This window comes from Eubalaena glacialis, chromosome 17, assembly GCF_028564815.1.
Source record: "Eubalaena glacialis isolate mEubGla1 chromosome 17, mEubGla1.1.hap2.+ XY, whole genome shotgun sequence".
Taxonomy (NCBI): domain Eukaryota; kingdom Metazoa; phylum Chordata; class Mammalia; order Artiodactyla; family Balaenidae; genus Eubalaena; species Eubalaena glacialis.
Genome location: NC_083732.1, coordinates 51,478,737 through 51,502,926, shown reverse-complemented (window position 1 = coordinate 51,502,926; position 24,190 = coordinate 51,478,737). Strand labels below are relative to the sequence as shown.

The 24,190-nt window shown below is 34.1% G+C and overlaps 1 protein-coding gene across 5 annotated transcripts in view; it reads right to left on the bottom strand.

Annotated features, from left to right (window-relative positions):
• VPS13B (vacuolar protein sorting 13 homolog B) overlaps nucleotides 1-24,190 on the bottom strand; it is an 802,016-nt gene that overhangs the window by 657,527 nt on the left and 120,299 nt on the right. For all 5 annotated transcript variants that reach the window (XM_061172062.1, XM_061172061.1, XM_061172063.1 and 2 more), the window contains exon 17: nucleotides 4,547-4,728. In XM_061172062.1, the coding sequence (XP_061028045.1) occupies nucleotides 4,547-4,728 (182 nt within the window). The remainder of the gene's footprint in view (nucleotides 1-4,546; nucleotides 4,729-24,190) is intronic.

Sequence of the window (24,190 nt, the reverse complement as noted above, 5' to 3'; positions counted from 1 at the left end):
TGAATATGGTAAAGTTGCAGGATACAAAATTAATGCACAGAAATCTCTTGCATTTCTATACACTAATGATGAAAAATCTGAAAGAGAAATTATGGAAACACTCCCATTTACCATTGCAACAAAAAGAATAAAATACCTAGGAATAAACCTACCTAGGGAGACAAAAGACCTGTATGCAGAAAACTATAAGACACTGATGAACGAAATTAAAGATGATACCAACAGATGGAGAGATATACCATGTTCTTGGATTGGAAGAATCAACATTGTGAAAATGACTATACTACCCAAAGCAATCTACAGATTCAATGCAAGCCCTATCAAATTACTAATGGCATTTTTTATGGAGTTAGAACAAATCATCTTAAAATTTGTATGGAGACACAAAAGACCCCGAATAGCCAAAGCAGTCTTGAGGGAAAAAAACGGAGCTGGAGGGATCAGACTCCCTGACTTCAGACTATATTACAAAGCTACAGTAATCAAGACGATATGGTACTGGCACAAAAACAGAAACATAGATCAAGGAACAAGATAGAAAGCCCAGAGATAAACCCACGCACCTATGGTCAACTAATCTATGACAAAGGAGAAAAAGATATACAATGGAGAAAAGACAGTCTCTTCAATAAGTGGTGCTGGGAAAACTGGACAGCTACATGTAAAAGAATGAAATTAGAATACTCCCTAACACCATACACAAAAATAAACTCAAAATGGATTAGAGACCTAAATGTAAGACTGGACACTATAAAACTCTTAGAGGAAAACATAGGAAGAACACCCTTTGACATAAATCACAGCAAGATCTTTTTTGATCCACCTCCTAGAGTAATGGAAAGAAAAACAAAAATAAACAAATGGGACCTAATGAAACTTCAAAGCTTTTGCACAGCAAAGGAAACCATAAACAAGACGAAAAGACAACCCTCAGAATGGGAGAAAATATTTGCAAACGAATCAACGGACAAAGGATTAATCTCCAAAATATATAAACAGCTCATTCAGCTCAATATTAAAGAAACAAACACCCCAATCCAAAAATGGGCGGAAGACCTAAATAGACATTTCTCCAAAGAAGACATACAGACGGCCACAAAGCACATGAAAAGATGCTCAACATCACTAATTATTAGAGAAATGCAAATCAAAACTACAATGAGGTATCACCTCACACCAGTTAGAATGGGCATCATCAGAAAATCTACAAACAACAAATGCTGGAGAGGGTGTGGAGAAAAGGGCACCCTCTTGCACTGTTGGTGGGAATGTAAATTGATACAGCCACTATGGAGAACAATATGGAGGTTCCTTAAAAAACTAAAAACAGAATTACCATATGACCCAGCAATCCCACTACTGGGCATATACCCAGAGAAAACCGTAATTCAAAAAGACACATGCACCCGAATGTTCATTGCAGCACTATTTACAATAGTCAGGTCATGGAAGCAACCTAAATGCCCATCGACAGATGAATGGATAAAGAAGTTGTGGTACATATATACAATGGAATATTACTCAGCCATAAAAAGGAACGAAATTGAGTCATTTGTTGAGACGTGGATGGATCTAGAGACTGTCATACAGAGTGAAGTAAGTCAGAAAGAGAAAAACAAATATCGTATATTAACGCATGTATGTGGAACCTAGAAAAATGGTACAGATGAGCCAGTTTGCAGGGCAGAAGTTGAGACACAGATGTAGAGAACAGACATATGGACACCAAGGGGGGAAAACTGCGGTGGGGTGGGGATGGTGGTGTGCTGAATTGGGCGATCGGGATTGACATGTATACACTGATGTGTATAAAATTGATGCCTAATAAGAACCTGCAGTATAAAAAAACAAACAAACAAAACAACTAAAACTAAACTTTCATTGGGTTATTTGTATGGAAATATGTTAATATAAATGTTTCAGACATTACATGAAATTTCTAAAAATCTTATATGTTCTGGTATAATGTTATAAGTCATAATCCTAGTTATTACTTTAAAATGTATATCTCAGAAATAACTAATTTTCTTGTCAACTGCATTATTATGAACTTTCATCAAATCTTTAACCGTGGTCATTTTTAAGTCTTTTGTCATTTACAGACAGTTCTGGGTGTACTCTGATGCTTTTGCAAATATGTTCCTATAAAAGGGTTTCATCTTTAAGAAATTCATGGAAAAGACTCTGACAAGTACAGGTTTCTGGTAACTGACTGTACTGCTGAACTGAATGAATAAGCATTTTCAGAACTCTAATGAAAAACTGATGAACTCATAAAAGTGCTAACAAAAGATCAAGATAAAAAAAAAATTAATTACATGGGACTGAGTGAACTGATGAGGATGAGTATAATTTTTGTGACTTTGTTTGAATTAAAAAAAAGAAAAAATCCCACAAGGACTCAGAGGCAAAGAATATACAAATCCATTTTCACTGCAAAGTAAAGGAGCTGTTACAGTGGAGGATTACTGGACCGAATGTCAATATTATGACATAGTATGAGTGTGTTTCATGTTTGGTAATCGCAATCATTGTTGCTTTTGTTGTGGTCATCCATGTACAATGCTTGGTGTCAGTCTATTTATCTCTTGTAAAAATAAAATACAGTGTGTGGAAAAAAAAAAAAAAAGACACATGCACCCCAATGTTCATTGCAGCACTATTTACAACAGCCAGGTCATGGGAGCAACCTAAATGCCCATCAAAAGATGAATGGATAAAGAAGATGTCATACATGTATACAATGGAATATTACTCAGCCATAAAATGGAACGAAATTGGGTCATTTGTTGAGACGTGGATGGATCTAGAGACTGTCATACAGAGTGAAGTAAGTCAGAAAGAGAAAAACAAATATTGTATATTAACGCATATATGTGGAACCTAGAAAAATGGTACAGATGAACTGGTTTGCAGGGCAGAAGTTGAGACACAGATGTAGAGAACACACGTATGGACACCAAGGGGGGAAAGCTGTGGGCGGTGGTGGGGGTGGTGGTGTGATGAATTGGGCGATTGGGATTGACATGTATACACTGATGTGTATAAAATGGATGACTAATAAGAACCTGCTGTATAAAAAAAATAAATAAAATAAAATTCAAAAATTAAAAAAATAATAATAATTCAATAGGAGTATAGAAATTCCAAACAAGTGTAAAGAGGATATTAAATAAGAAATAATAGCAATTTTTTAAAAAGTAGTGTAGCTAAATCAGTATAAAAGAAAACAAAACAGTAAGATGATAGAAACAAAGACAAAAAACCTATAGTCACAAGTATAAATGGATTGAATTTACTAGCTAAAAGGCAGATTATAAAACTTGATCTATAATATCTAGTTATAGGTTATTTCCAGGACATATACCTAAAGATAAAAACAGATAGGTTTTAAGTAAAGCATGCAAAAGGAATTATAGCAAATACCAACCAAATGAAAGCTAATTGTAACTATGTTAATATAAGAAAAAATAGATACGTCAAAAGACTCTCTAAGGAATAGACTCACTACATTTAATAAAAGAATCAATTCAAAAAGAGAACATAAATATGTGTGTCCTTAGGGGTATATGTTTATACACACATAAGATCTGCATACTATTTCAGGGTATTCACAGAATTCGAAGCCCTTTCATAAGCCCCAAGTTAAGAACTTCTAAACAAATGAAACATTTGTCCCATAATTTTTTTATAGAATCCTAAAAACCTGTTCCAAAACAACTGTAAAATTTTACATTAGGCAATGGCTATATCAAATAAAAAGGCTCTAATTAAAATGCATTTTTTAAGAATTTATAAGATATTCCCCATAGTAAGGTCTAAACTTAAAACCTTCAAAAGCATCGTATAACAACAAAACCAGTTTTATTTTAATAAACAAATGAGGTATAAGATAAAAATAACATTATCATTTTAAGCATGATTGCACTTAATAAAAAAATATCCTTTTTGTGCCACTGACGAAACAGTATTTTGAGCTGAAACAACTAAAAGAAGCAAGCCTTCTGCAAGTTTTCTTGTTTATCTACAAAGTGAGTGATAAGATGAAGATAATATACTGGCATCAAAGCAGATTTTTAATTTTCCGTAGTTAATTCATTCATTCAGGGTGTAAGACTAATGTTTTCCACATTAAAAAAATTAACTTGCTTATGAATTGCTAAAGTACTATAATTAAGAATTTTATTCCACTCTACCAGCATAATCAAACATATTGTATTTATACTTGACTTGGTTATCATTTCAAACATACACACTGATCCCCTCAAAAGTTATCCAAGTAAGGCCAAAGAATGAATTGTACAAGGAGTTGGTGAAAAATAGTCTCTTGCAACTACAAAATATATCCACAAGTTGGTGGCAGAGAACAAAATTGAATGGCTTAACTCATATCTTGGATTTTACACAGGAGCTATAAAAATCTGCTTTCACAGAAATACACTACAATTTAAGTTGATCATGCTATACACATAAATTTGAATGATAAAATATTAGTCACCTCTAACAAGAGTTTTCCATACACCTGTCAAGAAGACTGTGTTCTTACCTATAGTTTGGAAAACTTCATTCATCAAAGCTTCATTCACTGCTGAAGAGCTGACATTTCCAGTATGAGACCAACTTTGATAAATTGCTTGCAGCAGAAGTGTCTGTGCTCTTGTAGCTTGAACTGTGAGATTTGGAAGTTCAAATATACATTCAGTTACAGCAATCTGAGATCTTTTGGTCCTGCATAAGAAAATAGAAAGCATAACAAACAATATATTAAATAACATTTATAAACAACGCCATATAAAATAAATTAGGATGCAAGGGAAGAAAAGGTATACACAGAAATTATTTTAATTAGAATTAAATCAAAGAGATACACAATTCTACTAACTTTAAATACGTTTCACTATTTCAGAACCTCTAACAATAATAAAAAATAAAAATACAAACTAGAATAATGTCCACACACACATTCATACACATATATTCAGCTCAAGCATTATACTTTTTAAATCAAGTCAATCATCAAAAATAACAGTGAAAATAATACTAATTAACACTTAAAATAGGATTTACTAGCAGATCTGCCTTATTCCTTTTTAAATTTATTTTTTATAGAATTTTGAAAGGTTAAATTCCAGTTACAGTTATTACAAAATATTGGCTATATTCCCCATGCTGTACAATACATCCTTGAACCTATTTTACATCCAATAGTTTCTACCTCCCCCTCTCCCCACTGGTGACCACTAGTTTGTTCTCTATATCCGTGAGTCTGCTTCTTTTGTTATATTCACTAGTTTGTTGTATTTTTTAGATTCCACATATAAATGATATCATACAGTATTTGTCTTTGTCTGACTTATTTCACTTAGCATAATGCCCTCCAAGTCGATCCATGTTGCTGCAAATGGCAAAATTTCATTCTTTTTTACAGCTGAGTAGTATTCCAGTGTGTGTGTGTGTGTGTGTGTGTGTGTGTGTGCGCACACCACATTTTCTTTATCCATTCCTCTGTAGATGGACACTTATATTGTTTCCACATCTTGGTGACTGTAAATAATGCTGCTTATGAACACTGGGGTGCACATATCTTTTCATATTAGTGTTTTTATTTTTTTGGATATATACCCAGGAGTGGAACTGCTGGGTCATATGGTAGTTCTAGTTTTAACCTTTTGAGAAATCTCCACACTGTTTTCCACAGTGGCTGCACCAATTTACATTTACAAAAACAAGTTTCAATAAAATTAAAAGGACTGAAATCAGAGTATATGTGCTGATCACAATGGAATTAAACTATAAACTAATAAAAGAACGGTATCTGCAAAATCCTCAAATATTTAGAAATTAAAAACATAAAATACAATTAAGAACATAGTAGATAAAATTCAGAAAGTCACATAAGATAGAACTTTTGAAAAAGTATAAAATGATTTTAGAAAAGGACACTGATATGGATGACATAAAAGGACAATATACATAATCAGTGTTCGTGGAGAAAAGAGCAGATAATGAAAAAAATTCTATGGGCATTCATTCCAATAAATGTAACATGGAGGTACCAGTCCTTCTCCAGAATTTCCCTTGTTTTCTACTATCCGTCCACCTGTCCACTACAGACTAGTAAAAACAATCAGCGTATGTGCACTATTTAACCGTAAGAAGAATATAAAGGGATTTCAAGCAATAGTCCTATACAGTTGAGATACTGACAGAGTCTCATGTCAATTGGTTACCTTTGTATTTTCCAGGTATACTTTTAATTTCAGTCATCTTTCAAGTCAATGGGCTCCTTTTCTAGCCATTGCTACTGCAGCTGAGAACCACCTTGCTAATAAACCTAATATCCTTCAAAGTCAAGACTGGATTTTTACTTTGCAGTTCCTAGGTCTATAAAAAAAATGAGCTATAATGTTGCTGTGACTTTGACTGTTTAGGTCTCAGATTAGGCCTAGCTGGTCTTCAAGCTTCATTTTAAAGCTGTTCTCTAGAAAGTCTATAAAATCAGCATATATTTATTAATTGCCTATTCTGTAGCAGTCATGCACTAGCTACCTAGGAAGTATCTTAGCCACTTTAAAACATCAATGAACAAAACAGAAAATTAAAATCCCAGTGTCCTCACAGTTTATATTCTAATGGGGACAGGAAACAAATTTAAAAATTGATCAATATAAGTAAACAAATGATATAAGGAAGTTAGAAGAGAAATGCTCTTGGAAACAAAAAGTAGAGCATGGAATAGGAACTACTGAAGAGGGAGCAATTTCATATATGGTGGGTATATCGTATTAAAAGGATAGATTTAATTCCAAGCAAGACATGAGCAGACTTGAAGGAGGTAAGTGACAGTTGTGCGGGTATCTCTGGAGAGTGATTCAGGCAGGTGAAAAGGTCCTGAGGTAGGACTGAACCTGGCAAGTCCAAGCAATGGCAAGGAAGGCAGTGTGGTTGCAGCAGTTTGATAATAACCTAATTCACTAATTAAGTTTGTTTTCCATGGTTTTTATCCATAAGAAATACCTGAATAGGCTTTACACAGCCATTCATCTGAGACTGCATCGAAGTCTGACTCCATAGGGTTCACTTTCCTTGAATTTACTTTTATTTTTAAATCTCTTTAGCCTTATTTTCAAAGTTTTTCATTTAAGGTACTAGAAGTAGGACATGAAATTTTTAAAATATCAATTCCAATTCTGGCTAAATCACTTATTTGTTTCATGTTTTTAGGAAAAAGATATATATAACTTCTCTGAGCTTCACTTCCCTCTTTAAAAGCCAAGTATAATTATCCCTGCCCAATCTACCACAGATGACTATAGTGAAAATCAATTACATTTAATATTTAAAGCTTAACAGATACAAGGTTTTTTGCTAGGAACTGAAGATACAGGCACTATCTTTACACTCAAAGAATTCAGAATCTAGTTGTGAGACAAGTAAACCAGTAATTATAATTTAACATAATGAGTGCTATAACAATGTTATGTACAGGTTCCTGTGAGATACACTGAAATGGTTGAGGAAAAAATGCAGGTGTTATATTTAGAAATGACCCATAAACATGAAAAGACTCTTAAGCCTCACCAGTAAAAAGGGAAATTCAAACTAAAACAATGTATGACTCTTTTAACCTCTCAGATTAGCAAGACCTCTCAGACTCTAACTCATCTTCTAGGAATCTATCTGAAAAGAATTTTCACACGAGCCTGCAAGAATACTTACACAAAGACAGTGTTTGCAGCATTATTTAAAATAGCCTAAACCTGAGAAAATCTCATAGTTGAATAAATTCTGACACATTGATTTGATGCAAAACTACTCAGATATTAAAAAGAATGAAGTTAGACGAACCTACTGATATGAAAGGATATGCTGAAATATGGTAAAAATGTATGTAGTTGCATTATAATATGGTTCCATGTAATGGCAGGAAGTGGTGGGTTACCCACACATAAAAGTATGTCTGCATGTGTTTGTATGTTGAGATAAAAAATTCTGGAAAGAATTATTGATAATATTCATTGCTGGAAGATGATAACAGAGGATGACTTTATGTGATCTTTTCCCTTTTTCCCCTATATAAATGTCTGTATTGTTTTGCTTGGTCCTTTGAGAAATATGTATCATTATTTTTTCAAAAAAATTTAAGAAACTGCAATACTTCAAGAATGGACTATGGAAATCACATACTATGTCAAAATGAATTAATTTCATAAAACATTTTTAAAATGTGAAGGTAAGATATGAGCATTATCAATGTATCAAACTACCTCCACTCCCTGCTCCGACATTGAATTATCAAATGATTTCTTACCTTCTCATAGACATAAACTTCACTTTTAAGTCAGACAAAGAAAGACAAATACCATATGATATCATTTACATATGGAATCTAAAAAAATGATACAACTGAACTTATTTACAAGACAGAAATAGACTCACAGAGATAGAAAACAAGCTTATGGTTGCCAAAGGGGAAAGGGGGGGATAAATTAGGAATTTAGGATTAACAGATACACACTACTATATATAAAATAAACAACAGGGACCTATTGTATAGCACAGGGAACTATATTCAACATCATGTAATAACCTATAATGGAAAAGAATTTGAAAAAGAATATATATATATATACACACACATATATACAACTGAAACACTGTGCTGTACACCTGAACCACTGTAAATCAACTATACTTCAATTAAAAACATTTTTTAATTAAAACAAAAAGAAATAAACTTCACTGAAAACCTCCAAAAGAGGAATTGTATCAACGAAGATGGTAGAGTAAGGTATGCCAAAAGTCTGTCCCTCCATAAAAGCAACACAAAAGCTGGCAAAAACTGTCAAAAGTCAACTTTTTCAGAACTCTAGAAACTAACCAAAAGCCTGCAACAAACATGGGAACACGTAATAAAAATAAAGTAAAATTAAAAAAAAATTTTTAAACAGCTCAATATCAGTAGGAACAGTGAACTTTGTGGTATTTTTATTTACCCGTGTTACATCCCCTGGCCCCCAGGCTCAGCAGTGGTACCAAATAGCCCTTATCCCCAGTAAGAGGTAACAGAGAAAGCAAAAAAGACCTTATTCAAAAGAAATTGTGGTTGTTTGTTCTGACCTGTCTGGTGGCTACCTAGAGGACCAACTCAAAGAGCCTGCTTTCTCTCTCTTAATTCAGAACTCTCCCAATACTAAAACAACTACCCAGGAGCATTTGTAGAAAACATTTACAGGCAAATGTACTGCAATAGTCCTTGCTGCCTGGAATAATAGATAGACAAGACAAGGGGCAAAAAAAGAGACTAACCAAAATCTTAGAAAGGCTGGGAAATGATACTTTCAGGAATAAAAACGCTGAAAAGCTCAGACACCTTCCTGGGAATACGGAAGGCCACACACATGCTAATCGCTGCACACTTGCAGAGAAGACAAGAGAAAGGCCTTAAGCTCTCACTTCTGGCTGACTTTAAGAGTATGCACAACAAGAAAAGGTGGCAGAGTTGAAAACTGCCTGGTTGAGCTTTGAAGGCATTCCTCAGAAGAAACCATGGAGGCCACATGGCACTGGGTTGAAATATTCAAAGTGTTCAAAGAAAGAACTGTCAATTAATAATTGTAATTCCGGGGCTTCCCTGGTGGCACAGTGGTTAAGAATCCGCCTGCCAATGCAGGAGACACAGGTTCGAGCCCTGGTCCGGGAAGATCCCACATGCCGTGCAGCAACTAAGCCCGTGCGTCACAACTACTGAGCCTGCACTCTAGAGCCCACGAACCACAACTACTGAAGCCCATGTGCCACAACTACTGAAGCCCGTGCACCTAGAGCCCGTGCTCTGCAGCAAGAGAAGCCACCGCAACAAGAAGCCGGTGCACCACAACGAAGTGTAGCCCCGGCTCGCCACAGCTAGAGAAAGCCCGCGCACAGCAACAAAGACCCAATGCAGCCAAATATAAATAAATAAATAAATAAATAAATAAATAAATAAATTTATTTTAAAAAATAATAATAATTATAATTCCAACTTAACTATTCTTCAAAAATAAAGTAGAAATCTCCCAAGAAAGGAAAGTCCAGGATCAAAAGGCTTCACTTGTGAATTCTACCAACATTTAAAGAAGAAAAAAATACCAATACTCTTCAACTTTTTGCAAAAAAAAAGAACAGAAGGGAATCCTTCCCAATTTCTTCTGTAACATCAGTATTACCCAGGTACCAAAGCCAGACAAAAACAACACAAGAAAACTACACACCGATATCCCTTGTGAACATAAATGCAAAATCCTCAGTAAAATACCAGTAAATGAAATTTGGAAGAATATTAAAAGCATTATACACCATAACAACTGAAATTTATCCCAGAAATAAAAGAATGGCTCAAGAACTCAATGCAATACATCATACTTATAGAAAGAAGAGGGGAGAAAACATGTCCATATCAACTGACACAGAAAAAGCACTTGACAAAATCCAATACTCTTTCATAATATAAAACACTCAACACACTAAAGAGAACTTCCTCAATATGATATAGGACATTTATGAAAAACACACAACTAACATCATACTTAGTGGTGAAAGGCTGAAAGCTTTCTCTCCAAGATCAGGAAGAAGTCAAGTATTTTTCTCTTGCCATTCTATTCAACATTGCAGTAAAGGTTCCAGTCACGAAACCAGGCAAAAAAAATTTTTAAGGCATTCAGATTGTAAAAAAAGAAGTAAAACTATCACTACTCACAGATGACATGATCTCATACCTTGAAAACTATAAACACACACACACACACACACCAATGAATGGAGCTAAAAACAAGTTCAACTAAGTTCCAAGATACAAGGTAACTACATGGAAATCAGTTTTATACCCATATACACTTAAAATGAACAATCTGACAAGGAAATTAAGAAAACAATTCCATTTATAATAGCAACAAAAAGAATAAAATACTTAGGAATAAGTATTTCACCAAAGAAGTGTAAGACTTTTACACTGAAAACTACAAAGCATTGTTGAAGGAAATTAAAGAAGGGATTAAATAAATGGAAAGACATCCTATGTTTATTGATTGGAAAATTTAATACTGTTAAGATGACAGTACTCTCCAAATTAAGCTATAGGTTCAATACAGTCCCTATCAAAATCCCATCTATTTTGAATAAATGATTAAACTAATCCTAAACGAATTAAATTCATATGGATTTACAAGGAATCTTGAATAGCCAAAACAATCCTGAAAAAGAAAAACAAAGTTGGAAGACTCATGCTTCCCAATTTCAAAACTTACTACAAAGGTACAGCAATCAAATACACATATAAATATAAATCAGTGCACCAGAGCTGAGAGTCTAGAGATAAACCCATACATCTATGATCAATGGACTTCTGACAAATGGTCAAGGTCAATAAGTGGGGAATGAACAGTCTTTTTAACAAATGGTCTTAGAACAACTGAATATCGAAATACAAAAGAATGAACTTAGACCCTTACCTCACACCATATACCAAAATTAACTCAAAATTGATCAAAAAGCTAAAACCATAAAATCTTAGCAGGAAACATAAGTGTAAATCTTCACAATCTTGGATTAAAGAACAATTTCTTAAATATGATACCAAAAACAAAAGGAAAAACAGATAAATGGGACTTCATCAAAATTTAAAACTTTTGTGTATCAAAGGAAACTATCCAGAAAGTGAAAACACAACACACAAAATGGGGGGGAAAATCTGCAAATCATATATCTACGAAGGGTCTAGTGCCTGGAATATGCAAAGAATTCCCACAACTCAACAGCAAAAAGATATACAGCCCAATTTAAAAATGCACATAAACAGTCATTCCTCCAAAGAAGTTACACAAATGGCCAATAAGCACTTAAAAAAATGCTCAACATCATTAGGGAAATGAAAAGCAATACCACAAAGAGATACCACTTCACACCCACTAAGACAGACATAAAAGGAGAAGAAAGAAAAAAAAAAGCAGAAAATAACGAGTCTTGGCAAGGATGGGGAGGAATTGGAACCTTCATACATTGGAGGTAGACGTATACAATAGTACGACCACTGTGTGTAACAATTTGGCAGTTCATCAAAAAGGTAAATATAGCAATTATATTGTTAGGTATATACCCAAGAGAACTGAAAATGTTGTTCATATTGGAGCTCATATATGCATGTTCATAGCAGCATTATTCTTATTAGCCAAAAAGTAGAAACAACCCAAACTTGCAACTGATAAATGGATAAACAGAATGTGGTATATCACTATAAAGTAGTTATTATTTGGCCATAAAAAGTAATGAAGTACTGATACATGCCACAACATGGAGAAACCTTGAAAACACGCTAAGTAAAAGAAGCTAGACAGAAAATGCCACATATTGTATGTGGCATTCTCTATCCAGAATCACAGATAGAGTCAGGGTTTATTTTTTGGAGTTTTGAAAATGCTCTGGAGTTGGATGGTGATGATGACTGCACAACAATGTGAATAGGTGATGATGACTGCACAACAATGTGAATATACTAAAAACCAATGAATCGTACAGTTTAAAATAATTATAATAGTAAATTTATGCTATGTGGATTTTATCTCAATTAAAATTCAAAACCTCCCTAAAGTATTCAGAACTCTGTTCCTAGGAACACTGGTCCAATCAACTAACGACTGCCCTTTCTTACTCGAAAATAACAAAATAAAAACAAAACCCTGGGATCACCTGTCTCTCTTAATTAGCATGCCTCATAATTTAAATATACAGTTGCACATTAACACATCTACCACCCTGTCCATACAACTCTCAAATATTTAATAGCAATGTGTGGCTCTACCTAGATTTACCGTTCAATCCACAAGCCTGGTCACATCTTGCCACAAAATCAAAGGAATGTAATAAATAGATAAGGAAATAAATATGCACTGAAGGGACTTCCCTGGCGGTCCAGTGGTTAAGACTCCATGCTTCCACTCACGGGGCGTGGGTTTGATCCCTGGTCGGGGAACTAAGATCCTACAAGCTACGCAGTGGGGCCAAAAATCTTTTTTTAAATCTTTTTAAACAAATTTTTTAAATGCACTGAATAGAAGATTCCTTAAACCAAGCAGGTAAGATAATAGAGATCAAATGAGGCAGGAGAAAAAACAATAGAATCTAATTCATAAATTTATATTTCATTATCATTACTGGTTCATTTTGCTTTTCTAACATTGTGGCCATTCTTTAAGTCACTTTCTTGTCTTTTATTACAGGTTTAAAAATTGAGTGGTGGTTCTCTTTCTACTATGTTCTCAAATTTCTGTTCAAAATTCTTGACCAAAACAAAAACAAAAACAAAAGCACAACAGTTTACCAGTAGTGATACTAAGTAAACAGAACAGACATTTGGAAACCTACAGTATAAAAATGTATAATTAATCTAGCCACTCTATCTTTAGCCAGATATTCCATGGTGTTTAGGAAGTCCTATGGTGTAGCAAGAGCCATGTTCTTATAACTAAAGCAATAATTATTTATAAGGCAAAATTACAGTCAGGATTCTTTTTACAAGTGGGTCTTTACTTATTTCATAAAAACTTCAGCTACTGTATACGGTACTCTTTCAAGCCATGAAATGTCACATAAAATGATTCCCAAATGGATAACACAGACTTGAATAAAAACTTAAACATATGCAAATTCAAAAAGATTAATTTATTCTACATTTTAATACTGCCCAAGGGTAGAGGGCAGTTCTGTCCTTCAGGTTCAATTTAATTTAACATCAAAGGAAATAACTCACTTTACAAAAGCCAGAATTCAACAATAAACAAGTAAGTTATAGCATACACGTATGGCATGTTTTTGTGGTTTGTTTTATTTTCCAGCTATAACTGACTGCAAATAAAAGTACATTTTATTATACTTCTGTTTAATATTCCAGTAGCATTTGAACTAAAATAAACCATTTATAAATGATTTGGCAATAGACGGTAGATTATAGAATGTACCTGCTAGTAAAACAATATCAACGAAGAGGGGTTTTTTCCTCTTCTGTTTTTGTCAATTCTGAGATATTTCCAACAGGTTAACTAGTATAGAAAATAATAAACACCTACGTATCCATTTCATCAAACCATACCATCATACTGTATTTGCCTCAGAAATTTTGAAACAGATGAATAGCTTTTACAACTTTAAGCTATTTGGGGGGCTCATTAAAAAGCCAGTGAAAATAAACAATAAAAGTATAATTTTCCTTGTGATTTATACCACTACAAATTTATTTAAACTCGGCTTAAAATAAAACAGCTCAATAAAATTCATACTAAAATTATCTAACAACTTCTGGACTTACCTTATGTTTTTGAAATATCACTAAACCTACATTTTAACAGTTAAGTTGGTGAAAATAAAATAACTTATTTAACAAATGCCTATTTCACATATCCAGAAGTCCTAGTCTGAACATATGTTCATATTACAGAATAGGTTTAAAAAACTATCAATTCAAACATTACTCTCTAGGGAAAAATAAATCCTAATGTAACTAGCAGGATAAACAACTCATTAAAACTCAACTTGGACAAACTCCAGGATAAATTTAAGGAAATAGAAACAAGTAGGTCTTGACTGTGTAGTAACAGAGACTGAAAATGAATATGCCCTAATTAACAAACACTTTAAAAGACTCTGTTCCATTTGCTGACAAATTACAATACAGAGCTGACAAAATTTTTGGACCAATCTGGCATTGCTATAAAAAAATTCTTCTTTCGAAATTTTAAATAAAAAACATGGAAGTGATTCTTATTACTCGATGCAAAGGAATTAACTTAAACAATCCATTCACACTCACAGCAGTACTATAAAATTTTTGCCATACATACACTTCAGGAACAACCATCCATTCTTTTAAAATCAACACACCTCACAGCAACTGAAAGAATATCCTCAGCAACAGCTGGATCTAAAGATTTATACAGAGTCCCCAAATGCAAGGTCTGAATGTACAAATTGGTTCCAAAAATGTATTTTTGTTATTACTCATATCCTGTACAGTAAAATAAGATTAGATCACTTTTTCCAAAATAAAATGAGTACAAAACTCACTAACTCAACTGAGAAATGAAAGCAGTTTAAAAAACTAAGAAATGTGTATTTAGTTCTGCACACAACGACTCTTCAACTTACACAATATATCAATACTCATGGAAAGGAAAAAAAATTTTTGACCTAAACTGTAGGTAAAATGAAAGGTTAAAGTTCCTCTTTCTTCCTCCTGATTCCACTCCACTCCCCACAGATAACCACTTTTTATGAATTCAGCATACATACCTACAGACCTCTATTGATTTTATGCATTCATAGATACATTTATAATTTTAATGGAGATATATATATATATATTTAAAAGTCTACAGCCTGCTTTTTATGACTAAACAATATGTCCTAGTGATCAAGATCTTTGTACATCAGTACATATTCTTCCACATTGGTCTCTTCAAAGCATGCTTCACATTTTGCTGTCTGAATCAAGATTTACGTTCATAGGCAGTGTATCAGTATCGCTTTCTCAACACCCCTACAAGTATTAACTGTTATATTTATTTAATTACAATAATTTTAGCATTTGCAAATAGCTGTAAAATACAAATTATATCCTGCTGTGTTGAGACTTGAAAGTATTTTATCATTTTTCAAATTTCTGAAGTAAATATTTGAACTTAAATATTAGATAACAAATGGACAGAAAAAATGAGAAGTAAAATTTGTCTATCACTAAAATAAAAATATAATGAATGCCTTGATTATTATAATGTATAAAGTTCAAAATCTTACAATGAACTACAGGTGGTACCAAACAAACTAAATACAAAAGGAGGAAAATGTTGTCTCTTCATTAATCTCATCATCTCCCAGACAAGTTATTCAATATAGACAGTTCGTCTACTTAAGTAAAAATGTTTACTCAAGAAAAGAGAGAGAGAGGAAATGTGTTCATGCAATATATCTTATATATGTAATTAAAAACATTCAAATATTATCTTGAGAATTCTGATTAGAGAAATCACTAAAATTTTAGTTCAATTGCAGTAATTAGTTAAAGTCATTGGTTTTTGCTTTGGCCAAGGGCACATTTTACATACATTATGTAAGTAAAAAGAAGACAAACTTGGTTGTCAAAAGAGCATACAATCTAAAATCTAATCAGACAACCAAAAAGCACTAAAATGGCTGAAAAAATTACCAACTTCATGTCAATAAGTATTTACTTGTGCTTTCCACAGTTTCAAGGTTTTGAAGATAAATGTCCTCCATAGAAAAAGAGATGGTCCTTATTGAACTTAATGTAAAAAGAATGGAAAAAGCTATTAAATAATCACAAAAAAACAGTGTAAAAATCACTTCTATGAAAACTACAGTGAAAAATAGGAAAAATATCCCATTAAAGAAAATATTAGGGGGGCTTTCCTGGTGGCGCAGTGGTTAAGAATCCGTCTGCCAATGCAGGGGACATGGGTTCGAGCCCTGGTCCGGGAAGTTCCCACATGCCGCAGAGCAACTAAGCCCGTGTGCCACAACTACTGAGCCTGCCCTCTAGAGCCTACGAGCCACAACTACTGAGCCCACGTGCCACAAATATTGAAGCCTGCGTGCCTAGAGCCCGTGCTCTGCAACAAGAGAAGCCACCCGCAATGAGAAGCCCATGCATCGCAACCAAGAGTAGCCCCCGCTCGCCGCAACTAGAGAGAGCCCGCGCGCAGCAACGAACACACAACACAGCCACAAATAAAAATAAATAAAATAAATAATTTTTTTTTAAAAAGAAGAAGATATTAGGAAGATGTGATCTAGTCAGAGAAAATATCAATTGGGCCAATATCTGAGGAGTAAGTAAAAATTATTTAGGCTATTGATTATTGAGACAATATGGTGAAAGACTTGGCTGAAAAAGAAACAATGAAAAAGGCAAGAAGGTGGGAGGGGATAGAGAGGAAGATACTCAGATGAATCTAGACAGCCAAGGGGCTAGACCATGGAGGACATCACTGAAAGTTTTAAAGATCTTAATCTTTACCACAAAAGCTATGAGAAGCAAAGTATTTTAGGCAGGAGAAGGACATAATTAGGGAAAGCAAAGACCATACCTTACTCATAATGGGACTCCAAGGCCTATGACACAACAGTTCTCACATGATAGTTACCAAAAAATTATTTTTAAAACAAACAAATGAGTAATTAACCAGTTGAAACTTAAAAAGTGCTAAGTATGAACAAATTCATCTAGGAAACTGGAAATATTTTTTCAAGTTATAAATCATAATGAAGAATACAATCAAACCTATTATCAAGAACTCGCTAATAGCTACCAACATGCTATTAATGGCTCCAACACCCAACACTAAACTAGACCTCTGGAACAACTAAAACAAGTGATTTCATCTTTCTCGATCCACAGTATCATCTTCCCTAATCCTCCATTTCCATATCTATAAAAGAGATAATAATACCTGACTTGTTTATTCCAAAGGTTGGTTGTGAGGTTCAAATAAATCACTGTACGTAGTGGAATAAGTACAAAATGCTACACAAGAGTATTACAATGCTGTTCTTCGAGATTTTCTTCTGCCACTAACTATGCACTGTATGATCTTTTGAGCACAGGGACCTCCAATGATTATTTGTTCCTATATTTCAAGTTAGTATATTAAAAGAGATTAAATTATCAAACACAAGAAAGAAATTTAGAGGCAATTATTTAAAAAAAAAACAACCCTTAGACTAAATTTAGTGATTTCTAACCAAGACATTTCTCTTTTAATAAATACACTGTATACTAACAACTTAGAATTCTTTTGAATATACTCAAGTTTCAGTTCCAAGAAAATAACGAAACACAGATGTATTTAAAAGATATTGTCACTAATATAAGATGTTGTCATAATATATACTGACATCGAGACAGTGCAAAATGTCTCCCACTGCTGTACGCAGGTAAAACCAAATACTGAGAAAAGGCTAGTATTAATATTATTCTTCTCATAGAAAGAGAGGTTAAGTCTTATAGTAATATTCTACAGTGCCGAAAGATCAAATTTAAAGGCAATAATCTAAGAAGGAATTATAAATGTTCATTTGGCTACCACTAAACAATTTTACTAAGTTTAAAACTTTTAACAAGGGAAATAGATGGATCATAATTACCTATACAACTTTACACCCAACTGATCATAAAATTGCATGTTGAAAATACCAAATTTTCCAAAAGCAAAATCGAAGAAAACCTGTTCTCATTGGACCAACCCTTCCAGTTGTTAACGTATGTTGCATGCTCTTTCTGCCCTTGCTAAAAGAATCAAAGGGAAAAACCTAACTAGTACAAAGATAAGTGCTATTTACTTGTAGTTGTGTTCTTCATGTCTTTTTTTTTTTTTTTTTTTTTTTAATCTCTGAATGTAATTTCAACACTGTGTAGCAGGGAGCAATCCCTGTGAAATAACTTAGGCAAGAGTATCAGTAAACAATCGTCAGGCTGTTAGCAGACAAGATACACACAAGATTGTCTTAAAGGCCCAATCCTACTTCCTAACCAACTCCCCAGACTAGAGGCAGATTTGGGGCTCCTGGGCACTGGCCCAGATCAAGTGCTGGCACTTGACCGTGGAGGTGAGGGCCCTTCCCCCTGGCTCCCTCTCGGCACTGTCCCCACATTCCTTTCTATGCCAATCAAACCCCTGCATTCTTCCTTAAGACCAGAAAACAGAAACCCTTTGTCCTTAAGCTGAACAAACATTTTGATAGGAAGCCCTTAATTATTCATAAAGTCTTGGCATTTAGCCTTGCACTGACCTAGACATCAGAAGACCACCAGTGCCCTCTACTCACGCAGAAAATAAGACTTAGATGAGTCTCACAGAGCAACGACAGGCTCTCCACTCAGAAACCTTAGTTTGAATTTTTAAAGCTAGGAATTCATAGTTTAGTTCTTCGCGTCTGCATAACCTTGCATGTTTAGTGCTGGTTTGTTCACAGCTTGTTGGCAGGTGTCGCTTTTCTACATTAAAAATGTTGCTCATCAAGTCATTTACCATTTTAAAGGAAAGCGTAGAAGAACCTTCTGGTACTGCCATCAGAAACTCTCTGTTGGGCTTCCCTGGTGGCGCAGTGGTTGAGAATCTGCCTGCCAATGCAGGGGACACGGTTTCGAGCCCTGGTCTGGGAGGATCCCGCGTGCCGCGGAGCGGCTAGGCCCGTGAGCCACGACTACTGAGCCTGCGCGTTTGGAGCCTGTGCTCCGCAACAAGAGAGGCCGCGATGGTGGGAGGCCCGCGCACCGCGATGAGGGGTGGCCCCCACTTGCCGCAACTGGAGAAAGCCCTTGCACAGAAACGAAGACCCAACACAGCCAAAAATAAATAAATAAATAAATAAATAAATAATAAAAATAAAGGAATTCCTTTAAAAAAAAAAAAAAAAAGAAAAGAAACTCTCTGTTGAAGTTGCTCCTGGTTGAAATATTTTTTTAAAACCTGTGACCTCCCACAGTCGACTCTCTCCTCATAGGCGACTCCACCCTCAGCTCCCGGCTTCTACTGCAAAAAGACGCTCTACTGAGTTGACGTCCACCATCCATTTAGGCCTTGCATGTGGGGTTCCTGTTAAGAGGACTCGGCTCTAGCTCAGTTCTGCAGGGGCCACGACTGACTCTTGAAAAACAAGCACCTCTGGTCGCCCGTGGTAGATGAGTGACTCGTTCCTACTGCAGACTTCTGCAGACTTCGTGTTTCTCTTTTTACACAAGCAGCTCCAGTCAGACTTTGACTTTCAGAAGTTGTTTACATATGAGACATACATAGTTGTTGTGGCCACCCAACTTCAAGGGACACATGTCAAGTTCTCCAAGGGGTTTGTTTTTTTTTTTTTGAGAAATTTTTATGGCAGCCGTGGCAAGAAGTCTCCGTGCTCTCCATTGGCTGCTTGAGTCCCACAGCTCAGATGCCAGGTGCCAGAGTGCTGCAATGCACCGCACAGACAGGCTACTTCGGCTTCAAACATTCCTGCAGGAATGCAGGGCAAAAGATGCGTCCGCAGGGCAACTGCTAGCTAACAAGCTGCCAGCCAATCATGCCCTGGTCAGCCTACAACAAGGGAATCGAGATAGGCCATTACCTTTACCATAAGCCAACTGCCCTCACCAAAAGCTGATAAACTCCAGGGGGAGGAAAAGGAACTGAATGCAAGAGAGAAATTTTGGGGGTGACAGAAATGTTCCATATCTTGATTTTGATGGTGGCTACATGACTACATACATCTGTCAAAAATCACTGAATTGTTGTCACATAAAATTGTTGAACTTTGTTGTGTTTAAATTATAGTCTAATTTTAAAATGAAAATAATGTTACTGAAAACACTGGTATAATTCATATTATAAACCATGAAAGAGAACTTTCTAAACCACATTCTACACAGCTCTAAAGTACTATGAAAGCTTGCTACAGTTATATAGTATTTTCAGGTGTAACCAGACCCCTAAGTATTTTTGTAATTTTTAAAACTACTCACAGGGAGTTTATGAGAATAAAATAAGAATACTTTGAGAAATAAATTAAGTATTAAAAATTAAGTATTCACCTTCAAATATTATTCCTCCCAAAAAATAGTTAAAAGAACATAGTGAAACTAAAAAAAAACTAACATCTAGAAATAGAAACTCCAAGAGCACTCATATATCTGAATGTTTGCATTTATCAGAGAGAATAAAAACTGAAGATATTCAAGAATGGTACATTTAACTTATATTTCTCTTTAGATGCTAGGATCTAAAAGAATAGTTGCTTTAGAATATTAGAGCTTTGCTTATTTTAAAAAAATTAAAGATGAACAAAAAAAGGAAACTGAGTTTGGGTAGTTTGCCTACCTTTTCTTCCTTAAACATTAATATGATTGAATACACCTGTTCTTTTTTGCTGTCCTCTTCAAAAGATAAGTTAACAGATTTTAAAATATTTATAAAAGTAATTAAATTCTAGTTTGGTTCATTTTAATTAACATTTATTGAAAATCAACTATATGCTAGGTCCTGGGGCATAAATGCAGATGTGAAAAATAAAGCTAGTCAAGATGCAAAAATCATAAAGTGCTATAATGACAAGACTAGGCATTTTCAAAGTGAGTTAATTTACCAAAGATTAAAAAAAAAAAAAAAGGACCTACTACCAGCCATTCATCTCCCTGAGAAAGACAGACAAGTCTGATACAGATTAAATTCTATATTTATGAGTTTTAATACCAATAATCACAGAGTAAGAAGGAGTCCAAACACCAGCCCCATCTCTATAATTTCTCAAAAATTATGGCAAAAGTTTATGTCTATTTGAGATTGAAGAAGGGGCTAATGACACAAAAGGATATTCTTAGAACACCACAGTTAACAGCAGCAACTGTAACAAGGTTTTAAAACCCCTCATCCAACTCTGGAATTTAAATATCTCTGGATAACAGTAAGGACAGTTATTTGTAAGCCTCAATACATTCTACCCGGGTAAAGAAAGCAACATAGAGATGTAGAATAAAAGACAAGTTAGTTGCTGACACATGCTGTGTCAAGAATGATCTTCCAAAACATTATGGTAAGTGAAAGAAGCCAGAAACAGGATACCACATTTTGTATGATTCTATTTACATGACAGAAGAGATAAATATATGGAGAAAGAAAGTAGATTAGTGATGACCTAGGGCTGGAGATGGGGATTAAACGTAAATGGGTTAAGAGGGATCTTATTGGAGGGATGAAAATGTTCTAAAACTGATTTATGTTAACAGTTGCACCACTTGGTAAAGTCACTAGAAATCACTGAACTGTACACGTGAAAAGGGTGAATTTTATATTATATAAAGTATGCCTCAACAAAACTATAACATAAATACAAGTTAGCAAAGCTATTCCTATAAAAGGATGTCTAAGGATGCGATCTAAATGCCAACTTGCAATACACTCTCTCACCAATGGTGGAAGGAACTGCTAATCTTGGGTCTGGATTCAAATAAACCTAAAATTGAATTCTAGCTTCACTATTTATAGATGTATTAGCATTAAGAAGCTAAGACAAAGATATGCATAAAATGTATATATAGTATGTCTCTCATAACGTTACTATGAAGATTAAAGAGATAATGCATATAAGACTCTTAGCACTGCTCCTGGCACACATATGCTATTATTATTAATATTAAATCTATACTATTAAAATTCTCACAAATTTCTCACATAGACACATAAGTTGAAAAATAACTCTGTTCATGAGTTTTTCAAATATAAATTATATGCAAATTAGAAATACAAGTATTTCTCAATGAATATAGAAAGTAACTATCAGCATGAGCTGTGATGATGAAGTAATGATATTCTGAAAGTCCTGCCAGAAAAATTAATCTCAGTAATTTGTAGTCAAAGAATATATCTTCACATGAACATATTTATCTTAATACAATAAAAAAATCTTTAAATTAGAAGGACTTTACGGATTTTTGAGGTGTATTCACACTAAACATTATAATGTAGAAAAGTGGATGTTAAGAGTATAAAGCAAGGATACAATTAAAAAATATGTATATTTTATAAATAGGTCTTAAAGGCCTTAATATAAGTTAACCTCCATAAATACTGGAGATTGTGTACATGTTAAAATAACTGCTGAGAAATCAAATTTTTAGAAAAGCTTATATAAAGCTGGAAAATAAAAAAACAATATGTTTAATTTATTAATTCAATTAGTTTTCACTTATCTGTAGGAACCTATATTTCAGTTCCAATCACTGTTTGCTTTAATACTAATTAGATGGTTTTCACTTCAAACATAAATCATTAATAAAAATTAAACAGAAAAATATTGAATAATGTTAAAATATTATGCAATTAAAAACTATGTAAGCATCTCCTTCCAAGGCCCAAAACAGCAAAAAGGACAATTTTATAATTAGATTTTTAAAAGACAATATACACTGCTTCTTAAAGCAGTTTTTCTCTCCTTAAAATTCCTTTAATTTATTGTGTATTCTCTGCTGACATGAGGGCAGGTATCTTGCCTATTTTGTTTATTGGTGCATCTCTAGCCAAGCCCTGCAGAGTGTATGGCATGCAGTGGGCATTCATCACCTATCTGTGGAATAGACCTGAATGAATAATAAAGAACAAGCTCAAGTATGAAAAAAGGCAGACAAACATAGTGGAAAAACTCCTTGGAGTTTCAAAAAAAAACTGTAACAGATTGGGGAACTTGTTCAAAAATTGAAGAAAATATGCATCCTGTCTATTCTGGTCAGACTTCCCTGCTTTAGTCAACAGGATAAAGACACAAAAGAAGAATTAAGCATTTTTAAAAAGGCAGTAGAAGACAAAAACAGTATGAGCAAAACAAAAAAAGATTCTAAGAAATATGCAAAGAAATGCTTGATTTATAATGAAAAGATGGTTACATTAACAAAATAGGGCAAGTCACACAACACAGAATCCCATAAGATGGAAGATTAAGTTACATTAAGTACAGAGCATCCAGCATGAGTCCACTGTTGTATGCCTGACCTGAGATTACAGTTCATATAAAAATACAGCACCTTAGTACACAATACAAGTAAGACCTAACCATTTGCTACAAAGGGAGCTACTACAATAAAAAAGAAAAAAAAAATTCAGCAAGTTATCCAAATCAAAAAAGAAAACTGTAATGAGAACAGTTTGCACTATGAACTTTCCAAATCAAATTTACCACATGATGTCATGGAGAAATTGATCAGATGGGCTATTTTCATTGTGATCATGTTTAACCATCTCTAACGTGTAGGCTAATGAGATAAAATAAAGCACACATATTTTGTTTCCTTTAAGACTGTAAAATTTGGACTTACCCCACACTTAGGGTCTCACAAGATAGGACATTCTTGTGCGCTCAATCTAAAATTTCAGATGGACCAAAAAATGTATTTTCTAAGGAAATTCAAAGTTGACATACAAAATGAATGCATGAATTGAGCCAAAGACAAATGAAGATGGCTGTATGTCTCACTTTCAAACTTCCCTAAGCTTCTTTAAAAGATCTGTAAATTTTTAAGAACTGTACAGCTATTTGATTGGAATAGATGCCATTCACATATTTCGATAAGTTTGAATCTTACTTTGATGAAGAAATCTTTGATTCGCCTATCTTT